This window comes from Phyllopteryx taeniolatus, chromosome 19 (assembly GCF_024500385.1).
Source record: "Phyllopteryx taeniolatus isolate TA_2022b chromosome 19, UOR_Ptae_1.2, whole genome shotgun sequence".
In the NCBI taxonomy this organism is placed as follows: Eukaryota; Metazoa; Chordata; class Actinopteri; order Syngnathiformes; family Syngnathidae; genus Phyllopteryx; species Phyllopteryx taeniolatus.
The window spans coordinates 4,133,049-4,146,244 of NC_084520.1; the positions used below are offsets into that span (position 1 = coordinate 4,133,049).

A 13,196-nucleotide genomic window follows, 5' to 3' on the forward strand; every position below is an offset into this window, starting at 1 on the left:
CCACCTCCCGCACGAAGATAGCTGGGATAGGCTCCAGCAGCCCGCGACCCAAGTGAGGATGAGCGGTAAAGAAAATGGATGAATGGATATATATATTTTTTTTTTTTTTTTTTTCAGGAGTAAACCAGGCCCCTATAGTAAGTACTAAAAATACCCAAAATTAACCTAAGCCTTATTTTTGGGACTATTATATGAAATGAAATGCACAACATGTAAAACACATGAACAGAAAGTGACTTTTGTCAATACCTTAAATGCTAATATATAAACATGTGTACATATTATGTTTCAACCTAGTTCTTATCTTGTTTTTTTTTTTTTTTTTAAAGGACATACAGTAAGTAAGTGAATAAATAAATACGCTCTCAAATTTTCTGGGTGCTGGGATTCAATTTAGGGAGTGATTGAGCACCCCCAGAATTGAACTGGAAACACATATGTGATGGGTTTTCATTCGTGGAGGTTGAAAAAACGTACTATTTTGACGAAAATATTGACATCTGCTTTCAAACGTACGGGGTAAAAGTCAAAAGTCGTCAGAAAATTAAAAACTCAAGTAAAATACAGATACGTGGAAAATGTTCTTCTACTTACTACAAAGTACAGTAATAAAGTATAGTATTAGTTTTTGTGAGAGGAGGTTTGTCATATACTCTCAACTACTACTCTTATGCAGGTGTAGGTAAATAAGATCAATAAAATACAGTATTAGAAAAAAAAACATGTATGTATGCTCATTTCTGAGTATTGTCTTTCACACAATGTCCCTGAACACAGCACATCAAGGTGTCTGAGCCCAGTGCTTTGAGTGACGTAAGAAAAAGCAAAAAAAAAAAAAGGTGGGACTTGCTCGCAGGTGAACTGAACACAGAGCAGGTGTGAAATCGGCGACATGTGCCTCCTGAAAAACAAGTTCAAGAGTTGAGATCCGTTACACGGGCCGGCGTCTGGCCCTCCGCCGCTATGGCTGCCAGCTGCGTGGGCAAGTGCGCGGCGGTGTTCTTCCTCGCCATCATTTTTGATGCTGTCGGTCTGGTTGTAATTCTGGTGGGGATTTTTGGCAAGCTCAACGTGGACGGCCGCTTCTACGGAGATTTTCTCATCTACACGGGCGCGCTTGTCATTTTCTTCAGTTTGGTGTGGTGGGTGTTGTGGTACACCGGCAACGTCCAATCCGCGGAACACAGGAGAAGTTCCCTGGACATAAGTTTTACGCAAAGGGTGAGGAAACTGTCTGAGAGGTTCTCCAGAAGTGCCATAAAGTCTCTGGAGAACAAGAACGTTGGCAAAGAGATGAACGGAACCGCGCCTCGTGACGTTCCCACTCGGATTACTTGGCAATTGACAGCAGGTCACGACAACAAGGGATTTGATGGGGGGACTGAGTGCAACCCAGACGGCAAAAACGTGGAGTTGGGTGTACTGAAGAACTCGGATGTGAATGTGCACGCTGTGGAGAACAAATCGGAGAAGTCTCTCTGCCTGGAGAAGGTGTGTGTAAAGGTTAACATATCGCGGTTCGTCGTTCCGCGATCGTTTAATATGGGATTACTTACTGTCCTTCACTGAACGCTGGGACAACAGTAAAATGCATAAACAACGCACACTCACCGAAGGAGCTGCTGTTAGCCACAGCTCTCACCCAGTCTCACACGCCCCGCCTCTTAAAGGCACATGCATCGACGCTTCAATTCGCAAATTTGTTTTGCCATTTGTTTTTTTTGTGCGTGTGCATTCAAATACATTTACAGTGAATTAGAAAAGTGTTTTAATAATGTGTTTAAAGTCTGTCGGAGGGCTAAAACCAGGCATGTTCGATACCACTTATTTTCAAACCGATACCAGTGGCGAGTACTCACCGATACCGAGTACAGATACCATACCACTCCTACTTTTGATACATAAAATTTCAATTAACACAATGACAGATACGTGTGAACAAAGACCTTCTTTTTTTTCTGACGCCCATGAAGATTCACCGATGTGTCAAACCACCACAGTGTGGCACCAACTACTGAAAAAGAGGACTTACTCGCGTTGTAAATATGAAGTTTTGCCCAAACACAATTTTAAGTCTTTAATAACGTTTATCCTTCAAAAGTCCTTTTAAAATTGCTGAGGCAGTAAATTCAATTAACTCTCAAGGAGCCCCTTTTAATGTTTACCTGTGTATATAATTGTTTCTTAATATATTTTTTAGAATAAAGAGTACATGACCACTCCTTCGTCTGTACATAATAATATATTGAGTCTACAAGAGCCAAATTCCACGAAACATTTATGCTTTTATTTATTAATTTATTGCAGAAAAAGTTTTTTTACATTGAGGAAAAATAATTCCTCAATGTATTGCTATGGTCTACTCCTATGGCAATAAATCACAAAATGTGGCAAATAACACTATAGTTTTAGGTAGGTGACCAAATAATAAAGACTTGGGCAATTGTTGAATTAAACAGTTAAAACTTTAAAAAGTAAAAAACATGTCTTGTTTATTCACTTTTGTACTGTATATAATGCCATGCGGTGAAATCAGAAGCATTCCTAAGACTATGTATGACAAAGGCAAAAACTTTTCATTGAATTAAAGTTAAAAAATATATATATAATAATAATAATTGCATAGCAGTGTAACGTTGCAGGAACCTGCCTGTCTTAAATTTAAATGGAATGGAACCCTAAATGTCTTTGCTAAAGCCTGTATTTTCCATACTATTCACTGTTTTACTGTGTTCAAATGACCGCTGTGAAAATGTTCAAACAACAGAAACGCAAGTTATATTAAGAGTTCACCTCACGATCTCTTCTTCCACTGCATCCCCAAACATCGTTTTTGTTTACCGTCATTACTGAAATTGGATCCTTTAAACCTACTTTGTCTCCTGGTACCATTGACAGGTTGTGTTTTGTTTTTTTTTTGCAAAAGTTCAGGCGTGCCTTTAAAAACAGTATGACCTACTAAAGTGTCAACCTATGGAGCCAACAATAAATTTTAACTGCGAGTTATAAATATTGTGCATATTGACCTGGTTTACACCTTTTTATCACTCCCCTGTGGTTGTGTTTGCCATTAGTTGTTTGCTGCCACCAATTGAAGTCTTTCATCATGCGGACATCTGCTTCTGACAACTCATAATCATGAAACGGCTCACTTTGTTGTCAGTGAGTAAATGGCACTCGCAGTGAAGTCCATGCTCTCTGGGAAAATTGACATCATTTTACCTTAACTTTCGCATAATCCATATGTTTAGAATGGATCACACTCCTTATCTTGGCACCTGTGTGCTGTTTTTCCTCGTGGCCGTCTTCCTCAATGCAGCAGGTTTCATCCTCTTCCTTGTGGGTGTGTTCACTCCCTTCAGTTTCAGGGATTTTTCTCTTCTTCTCCAGACCCTTCCTCCTTTTCATCAGCCTGGTGTTCTGGATCTTCTGGTATCTGGGAAACCTGGAGGTGCCAATGGAGGAGCACTTTTTCAGTTTACCTGAACAAGAGAGTGAAACCAAAGCTGATTTTCACATTAAAAGCAGCATTAAACATGACTTGACTTCTAATGCATATGGAACAGCACATACTGCCTTGTCATGATCATCGTGAATTCATTTTTAAGGGGTGCATTTATGCGCCATATTTTTTTTTTCAAAGTCTCGTCAACCTCGCATTGTAAATAGTTGTACAGTCCCCTCCAAAGGTATTTGAAGGGCAAGGTCAATTGTCAATCAAGACATTTGGGTTTCAGATCAAAAGGTGAATATGTGAAAGTTCAAAATTGTAGCTTTTATTTCATGGTATTTACATCTAGATGTGTTAACTCAGGGCAGAGAACCTTTTGTTTGAACCCACCCACTTTTCAAGTGAGCAAAAGTATACAGTGTACAGACATTATTAAATCAACTTAAAGTGAATAACATTTAATATTTGGTGGTATAACCCTTACTTGCAAAAACTGCATCAAGCCTGCGACCCATTGACTTCTCCAGACTGTTGCATTCTTCATTTGAAATTATTTTTCCAGGCCTTTACTGCAGCCTCTTTCAGTTCTTGTTTGTTTCTGAGGGTTTCTCCCTTCAGTCTCCTCTTCAGGAGGTAAAATGCATGCTCAATTGGGTTAAGGTCTGGTGATTGACTTGGCCAGTCTCAGACCTTCCACTTTTTTCCATTGATGAAGTCCTTTGTTGTGTTGGCAATGTGTTTTGTGTCATTGTCTTGTTGCATGATGAAGCTTCTCCCGATGAGTTTGGATGCATTTTCCTGTAAATTGCCAGAAAAAATGGTTTCGTAGACTCCAGAATTCATTCTGCTGCTACCATCATGAGTTACATCATCAATAAAAACTATGTGAGCCTGTTCCAGACGCAGCCATTCAAGCCCAAGCCATGGCATTACCTCCACCATGCTTCACAGATGAGCTTGTGTGTTTTGGATCATAAGCAGATCCTTTCTTTCTCCAAACTTTGGCCTTTCCATCACTTTGGTAGAGGTTAATCTTGGTCTCATCAGTCCAGAAAACTTTGTTCCAAAACCTTTGTGGCTCATCTCTGTACTTCTTTGCAAAATCCAATCTGGCCTTCTGATTCTTTTTGCTGATGAGTGGTTTGCATCTTGTGGTACGCCCTGTATATTTCTTCCCTCGAAGTCTTTTTCGAACAGTGGATTGTGATACCTTGACCCCTGCCCTGTGGAGGTTGGGAATGATGTCACTGACTGTTGTCTTTGGGTGTTTCTTCACAGCTCAACTGCTGTTGATACCCTTGGCCAACCTGTTCGATGTCTGTTGCTCAGTACACCAGTAGTTTCTTGCTTTTTCAGGACATTCCAAATTGTTGTATTGGCTATGCACACTGTTTATTCAATAGCTATGATCGCTTTTCCCTCTTCTCTCTGCGTCAAAATGCTTTGCTTTTCTCCCATAGGCAGCTCGTTGGTCTTCATGTTTGCTTAACAGCAAATGCAGTCTTCACAGGTGAAACCCAAAGCCAATAACAAGCACTATCTAATATTTAAGCAATAAATCTAAAAGGCAAAACCTGAGCAACTAGAAACACCCGTCAGTCAAATGTTCCAATACTTTTGCTCACTTGAAAAGTGGGTGGGTTCAAACAAAAACTTGAATATTAATTGGCGAAATTATATATCAAATCCTGTCGTTTCCAAGACGTTTTGGTGTTCAAAGGCTATTGCATTCAATTGACAAACTAATAGATATCAAACGTAAACCAGGTGACAGACTTATTTTAACCTATGTTATTCATAAAACAGTGGAAAATGTTGGATTTTGATGGAAGGGGGAGCATATGAACAATTCCCTCAAAGAGTCAAATAAATGGCCATCAGATTTCAAAACACGTTGGGTAAAATTGATGACTAGGGGGTTTGTTTGTTTTCATATTGACAAGTGAAGTAAAAATTTGCTGCTACAAAAAGGCCACTTTTTGGGTTCATGGTAAAAGGGCATGTGGTTGAGCACCATCTAGTGGCTATATGTGCATGTGCCTGGTACGCAGCATGTGACAGTGGAAGCTCTCCAAAGGATGAATTCGGTGTTTCATCATGTATTTAGAGTTGAGCGAGAGCCACAATCCCGCAATAGCTAGTGTGAGCCTATTTCTGATGTTACGCTCTGAGTGTCGGTCACCCTTGCTGATTTACCCTTTGGCTGATATACCCTACATCCTTGCTTGTTCTCATTGACCGTGACATAACAACCATCTAGGGCAGGTCAAGTTTTTGTGTTTTTTGTAGGGCCACATTATTCTCATGCTTCCACTCTAGTGCTACAGAAACTGAGCACAACAAATAATTCCTTCCCTGAATATGTAGCAAACCACACTGTTGTTTGTGGCATTACTTCCTTTTAGGTTATTTCGACCATGACAAACAGGGGCTCTTAAACAGGTGGAGGAGGGGACTATCTCCCATCCTTGTTATGGCAGTACTTTTGGGACCTGACCAGTTCACTTATCTCATGATTATATTGTAAATGGGCTTTCACTTTTGTAGCGCTTTTCTACGTTAAAGTACTCCAAGCACTTTAACACCTGTCTCCACATTCAGCTACAGGCGACGCAGCATCAGGAGCAACTGGGGGCTCAGTATCTTGCTCAAAGATTCTTCAACATGGTCACAACCGTTCAGGATCAAACCGACAGCCTTCGAGTTGGGAGATGACGCCTCTACCACTTGAGCCACGCTACCCACTATAATCTAATGATATTCATATTTTCTTGCATCTGCCTGCATGCAAAGATCCACAGAAGCCTCTTTTAAAAAATAATTAGTAATGAGCCGGACTGGTTCTGCTCACCTTCACTGTTTTGTTTTATTTTAGCCAACTTGTAATCAGGTAGAAAGTCAGACAGCCTTTGTCCCAAAAGGCACAATTGCAGTTCAATGGAGCTCGGCGGTTTTTATTGATCCACAGGATGGAAGTGGATGGTAGGGAAACAGGAAAGAAGATACATAAGGTCTTTTCTCTCATATGTATGCCTTATGCACATTCACACCACACACTAGTTCCAGTTAGTAAATTTGAATGGGCCTTAGCCAAGTTCTTATGATCATGAGATATGTACTGTGGGAAATGGTGCAGTCAGAAGAACAAACATTGCACCCTGAATGCCAATGTGTTTCTTCACATAAATGCTTTTTTTTTTTTTTTTGTCAAAAAGATAAGGCAATGTCATGCAGTATTTATGAAATTTCTGCGCTTTGCTCCTTCACTCGGGTGTTCACTGTGAAGAATTTTTGTGTAGAGCTTGACTGAAGGAAGATGAATTCATTATTAATCGGAAAGTTGAATGACTCCATGTGTTCACATTGAAGCTGAGTTAAAAGTTGCATGTCTGTGAGCATGATTTATGACCTGCTAGGAAACAATTTACCAATGTTGAAATAGGTTTTTCACTCAAATAGTTTTATCTATCCATCCATTTTCCATACCACTTTTTCCTCACTAGGGTTGCGGACGTGCTGGAGCCTATCTCAGCTGACTCTGGGCGAGAGGCAGGGTACACCCTGAACTGGTCGCCAGCCAATCGCAGGGCACATAGAAAACAAATAATTATTTGCACTCACATTCACACCTACTGTACGGGTAATTTAGAGTTTTTCAATTAACCTCCCATGCATGTTTTTGGGATGTGGGAGGAAACAGGAGTACCCAGAGAAAACCCACGCAGGCACGGGGAGAACATGCAAACTCCACACAGGCGAGCACAGATTTGAACTCGGGTCCTCAGAACTGCTAGGCACAAGTGCTAACCAGTCGTCCAACGTGCCGGCGTCAAATACTTTTACTGAAGAAAAAATATTTATTAAAGTCACAAACATGGGGTCACAATCTCGCCTTTTTCCCATGATTCAACCTGCAGGAGACCCTACACCCAATTATAGCTGCGACAATAGATGATCATAAGCTTTTTTCTTTTTTTTTTTTAATATATATATATATAACTCTTGGACTGCAGAAACAGAGACCAGGATGCCTTGCAGGAGCTAGAACCTCACATGCATTGTTAAATTCTTTAAATCTATTAGGCTTGAAAAATGTTATTGACTCACCTGTTCTGTTACCCCCTTGGCCTTTTATTTACCTCACGTTTATACTGTATGTGGACAGACAGTTGCACAGTGCAATAAACCAACAATGTGGTCGCATCTGTCGGCAGAACAAAAAGTCTCCTCTTTGACGAGCTTAGGCAAGACACATGGTGATCTGAGCGAGTCAGAAAGATTTTTTGCCATGTACTCAATGATGTCATTATTCAACTAACGTTCACAAATTATGTGACGCTAGTTATGTTTTGTTTATTTTTTTTGCTGTGATAACTGTCTTACTTGTCGGGTAGTAATTTCTTAATACAAGCTATTAAATATAAAATGTACGGAGCACTACTAGCACCATGCAATTTCATTGACAATACCTCTCTTTTCCTTCACAGGTCGGATTCCCATGAACGATGAATGGGTGCTGCTTTTCAAAAACTTTCTAAAGACTGAAAACCTTGAGATAAAGAAAAAAAAATAGCGTCACTTTTTTAAATGTATTCTTTTTTAAAGATTTCTTAATCAGGGACAAGCCCAATTCAAGGTAGAAGGGCTGCACACAGAAGAACATCTTTCATATGTAAATATTTTTTATGTGCTGATTTTAAAAAATATATATTTTTCAAGGAATAAAGTTGACCAGCATTTGAACATAGTAGTTGTATTTGTTTGTGCTTGATTCTTGATTCCAATACGTTGTTGAAGGACCAGTTTTCTATAGTCTCCCTTGTCTGGGTCTTACCTTTTGCTGTAGATTCACCTAATACAAAGTGCATTTTGGCAATACATAGTCAACTCAGCTTTTGTAATAATGTTACTTTTTTTTAAAGTGCGTTTGAGGATGGATCATTTCACAAATTAATGTATCACGGAGATGATACAGGAATGAATGTTTATGAAAATGAGCATCTACGGAGGCCAATCTATTCGTCATTAAGCAAGCAAAAAAACTGTCAGTGTTCAGATGGAGCTGTAGAAAAGATGTTTCCATCAGTTCAGTCTTGCAGGTGGTACTGAGAAGGGAGCAAGCATTTGCTCGAGTTTTTCAATTCAAACTATTTCCATGATTGTAAAGGTCAGCTACAAAATGTGTTTATGTCCAAAGCATATTCCACTTCTTTAGAATGGATTCATCCCCTATCTTGGCTGCTGTCCGCTGTTTTTTTTTTTTTTCTTGCGGCTGTCTTCCTCAACGCGACTGTCCTTATCCTCTTCCTTGTGGATGTCTTCGGTTCCTACAGTTTCTGGGATTTTCTCGTCTTCTCCAGACCCCTCATCCTATTCATCAGCCCAGTGGTGGTCTGGATTTTCAGGTATCTCTGAAACCTGGAGGTCCCAATGGAGAAGCTACTGTGCAGATGAAAAACACTTTTTTCAGGTTACTTGATCAACCGAAACCTAAGATGATCTTCAAATTAAAAACCGCCTTAAACATGACTTGATTTCTATTGCCGAGGGAACACCTCAAACTGCCTTGTCATGATGATCATGTGAAATATTATTTTTTTAAAGGGTACATTAATTTACCATCATTTTTCCTGAGGCTCTTAAATCTCGTTAGACTTATGCACTTTAACAGTTAATGCAGTTGACTCTGTTTATATTGATTTCCTGCTCACTGTTGTCTCTATGGGGATTTTTATGTTGTGAAATTTCAGTAATGGTCGCACAGCCCATTCAATAGAAACTAGTCAAACTGGATACATTTGTTACTGGGGCAGGGAGTGCTCTCATTTGACAAGAATTGATGTCTGTAAGGAGACAAATGCTATCAATGATCACAAAGGCAGAAAAGAAAAGTCCAAAGTTTAGATTTTTTTTGAAATACATTTTGTTGAGCGCCACACTGCAGTGTAATCTTTACGTGACATATGTGGGATAGCTGCTTTTCATTCTGAAGTGGACGCACCCTGTTGACAGTGTGGCTTATATTTAAACTGAAACAATCTTTCAGTTTAAAAGTAAACAATACTAGCCACAACCACTTTCGCTACATGGCAAACGGTTACAAAAGCTACGCAACAGTCATAAAGTTTTTTTTGACTTTTTTGCCCTACATACTTGCACACTCAAAAAATGTAGTTCACGAAGCCTCACAGAATGGCGACAGTTTGGAATTCTGTCGGCTGTTATTAATTAATAATGTTCAAGAGCACAAGGATAAATCAATACGGGTGTCTGAGGTGTCACAAACTCGCTGTCAGGCGGTCTCTATGGGTTTAAATTTCCTCCTCACACCTCATGTGTCATTCCAGCCTTCTGTCACGACCACATTCAAGGCACAGACAAACACACACCCTTCTGGGTCAACTGAACATGACACTGTTTGACTTGACACCGTAGTGACAATGAGCACAATGATTGAATTCTAGGTGATACGTTAGTACATTGCTGCAGGCTGCATTGCTATTTTCTTATGATTTGACTGGAAAAGAAGAGATTAGTGATAAACGGTTAAAAAAAAAAAAAAAAAATGTTTTTGAAATCAAGTCAATCGCAACATGTATGAGTGCAGTACTTACAGTAAGTACTGTAGAGTATTCAAACGATTTGTGTATCAGTGATGAATGCTTTTTTCATGTAACGTTGATTATTAATGCCCTGTATAATGCTGTTTGAAAAGTATCACTGAACAAAAATTCATTTAAGCTACCAAGCATGTTTTTTTAATGTGGAAGGAAGCAGGTGTTGCTGGAGAAAACACACCTAAGCACGGCGAGAACATGCAAACTCCACACGGAGGGGCCTGAGCCAAGGTTTGTAACTATATTGTGAGCTAGACATGCTAACAGTGGTTGTAAAAACGGTGAATTTCATTTTGCAAATTGTCACATTGTTGATTGACAGTAAAGTTTAACATCATTACTGAACTGGAGTATGATTTTGTTTTTGTTCGTTTTGTTATTTCAACATTCAAATACAAACTGAAAACAGTATACTGTACAATGCATAACCAAAACAAATATTATGCCTTAAAGGAATGAGTCTACAAGAGCAGGTTAACAAATTATATATGGATTAAAGTTAATGTCCCCAAAGGTAATTAGATTCATCAGATATATCTCATAAATCATCTCGTTTCATCTAAGTGCCCTTGGGAGGGTTTGACTTCTTGAAATCTGTCTATAGTAAGGTGCTAATTTCACTTTTTAAGAGTCAAACCCTCCCAAGAGTTCCTAGATGAATTGAGATGTACCAAAATGATTTAGGAGGCAAATGTTTCAGAGTTTGGTGAGTCCAATTACCTTTGGGGACGTTAACACTAATCCATACCTCAACAGTATTCACTATTCCTGTCATCAGGAGTGCCTTGGGAAATTATCCAATTTAATTTAATTTGCCTGAAAATGGCTATACTATATATACAGTAGAAATATACAAAATATATACATTTACAAAAATCAATTCCAATGAAGCTGGGATGTTGTGTAAAATGTAAATTAAAAACAGAATACAATGATGTGCAAATCCTTTTCAACATATACTCAATTGGATTCAAAGACATTGTTCAAACTGATGGTTAGGCAAGGCACAGGGGCCTTGAGTTTGACACCGGTGGCCTCAAGCTTCACATACTTTATCCAACATGCACTTTAAATGTTTATATGATGTGTTCAATGAAAACATATTATTTGCGTGGTATCATTTTAAGCAGTTGTGACTTAGCTGAAGATCAGTTCACATTTTATGACCAGTTTATGCAAAAATCCAGGTCATTCCAAAGGGTTAATATACTTTTGCTTCCGGTTTTAGATACAAGTCCATTAAGTACTGTAGTCTATTATCTATATAGTCTCTGTTTTATGGTCCCTTGTTATCGGGACACTTTGCAGAAACAGGGTTGGGACATTATATCAGAAGAACGATAGTTTAAACCCATAAAAAAAAAAAAAAAACACGGAAATGCTTAAAAATGCAATAAAGTAAAAATGTTGGCAAACAGATGCCATTGCATGTTCCTGAAAGGCCAGCAGGGGGCAGCTTTGCCAAACGTTTCACTTCAGCCATGGTTATATGGTACTCGAAAATGTCTCGGCGTGTGCTATTTGATGATGACGACAACAAAAACAACAATAATAATAATAATGATAATAACTAATAATAATAATAACAATAGTGAGGATAAGCAGTTCGGGAAATGGGTGGATAATAATAATAATAATAATAATAATAATACAACCTAATGTAGCTATAGTTTTATTTGATGAAAAGTATCTTTCTTGCTGTATTACGTCCATCTATTGATATTCGTTGTGAATAATGTACAGAACTGTACATTTAATTCTCAACCTTCGCAAACGCTCCGTTCGTCTTGAATGTAACTCGGGGCGACCCTGATGACGTCATTGACAGTAAACACGTGTGATAACGGTTGCAGTGTTTTCCACCACGCAACGCGGCTTCCGGAATTATGCGCACACACCCAGCATCGATATCACTGCATTACCAAACTGTCAACTCGTGTACTGCAAGCAACCTCCTCCACGCACTCGCGCACAGTCACACGCAAGCACAATCACACACAGACGTTGACGGTATACCGGTGGTTACGCAGTGGACTACAATTTGCATGGAAACTAAACAACAGCAAGGAATTCCCGGTAGGAGTTCAGAGGGGGAACCGGAGTCTTCTGCTCCCTCGGAAGATCTCAATGGGATCATTCCTGGATAAATAAAGGATAATGATTTAATAATAATAATAATAATAATAATAATAAATAACACAGGCAGCTCTTTTACTTAAGTACAAAAAAGACTGAAATGTACTTGTACAAAAGTAAAAAAATATATATTTTTTTTTACAATCAAATAGTACAATGCAGTACATTTTGATAACGTGGTACAGAAAAAAAATGCACACAAAATAGTTTCCCTCTTCCATTCAGTACAGTAATGAAGTACTGCATTGTATTTGTACCTAATTTTACATTTATTGATTTTAAAAGCCAGGCATTAGGCAAATTATTACTTGAAATGAAATGTAGCTCTAAAATGGACTTAGCTTTGGGGCAGGAGACATTTGGAGAGATGTCAGTCCAGTTTCCGAGTTGTGCTGAAATGCAAAGGCACATAACCCAATTGATCTCGCCTGAAAAAGGGAATTCTAATCAGAAATCTAAATCCAGCCACTGTTCAGCAAGCCATTTTTCCCAATAACTATTATTTCATGTATATAACTTTCAAACTAGCTTTTGTGATACAATAAAGACATGGTAAAGGTGCAGATTTGTAGCAACTACAGAGAAATTTCATTGATGAGTCATACAATAAAAATGTTGGGAAAGAGTTGTCGAGGCCAGGCTCAGACAACAACTGGAAATTTGTGAGCAACAGTATGCGTAGAGCTGCACAATATATCGTTTGAGCATCTTCATCGCAATGCACGTGTGCGAAATCGTCACATCGCAGGGTCTTGCGCAATGTTGGTGTATTGATATGCAGTCAACTAACTGTAATATTAATAAGTGACCAACAGAAGGACCTGGTTGGACATCCTAATAAGATTAGCACAGATGTTACACACAGAGCAGCCCAGAGTGTTATATATTTATTTTGGGGGATTATACCTATTAATGAGAATACAGGAAACAATTACATGCCTGCATTTATTGTATCTCTCTTTAGAATGTAACAAACAAATATATGTCCAACA

The 13,196-nt window shown here is 38.8% G+C and overlaps 1 protein-coding gene across 1 annotated transcript; it reads left to right on the forward strand.

Moving 5' to 3' along the window:
* The first annotated feature begins 826 nt into the window (after positions 1 to 826).
* LOC133469649 (transmembrane protein 238-like) lies at positions 827 to 8,194 on the forward strand. The gene is made up of 2 exons (XM_061756945.1): positions 827 to 1,491; positions 7,939 to 8,194. Exons 1-2 carry the CDS (start codon positions 964 to 966, stop codon positions 7,951 to 7,953), a joined length of 543 nt encoding a protein of 180 aa, XP_061612929.1. The 5' UTR covers positions 827 to 963; the 3' UTR covers positions 7,954 to 8,194.
* The last annotated feature ends 5,002 nt before the right edge of the window (positions 8,195 to 13,196 follow it).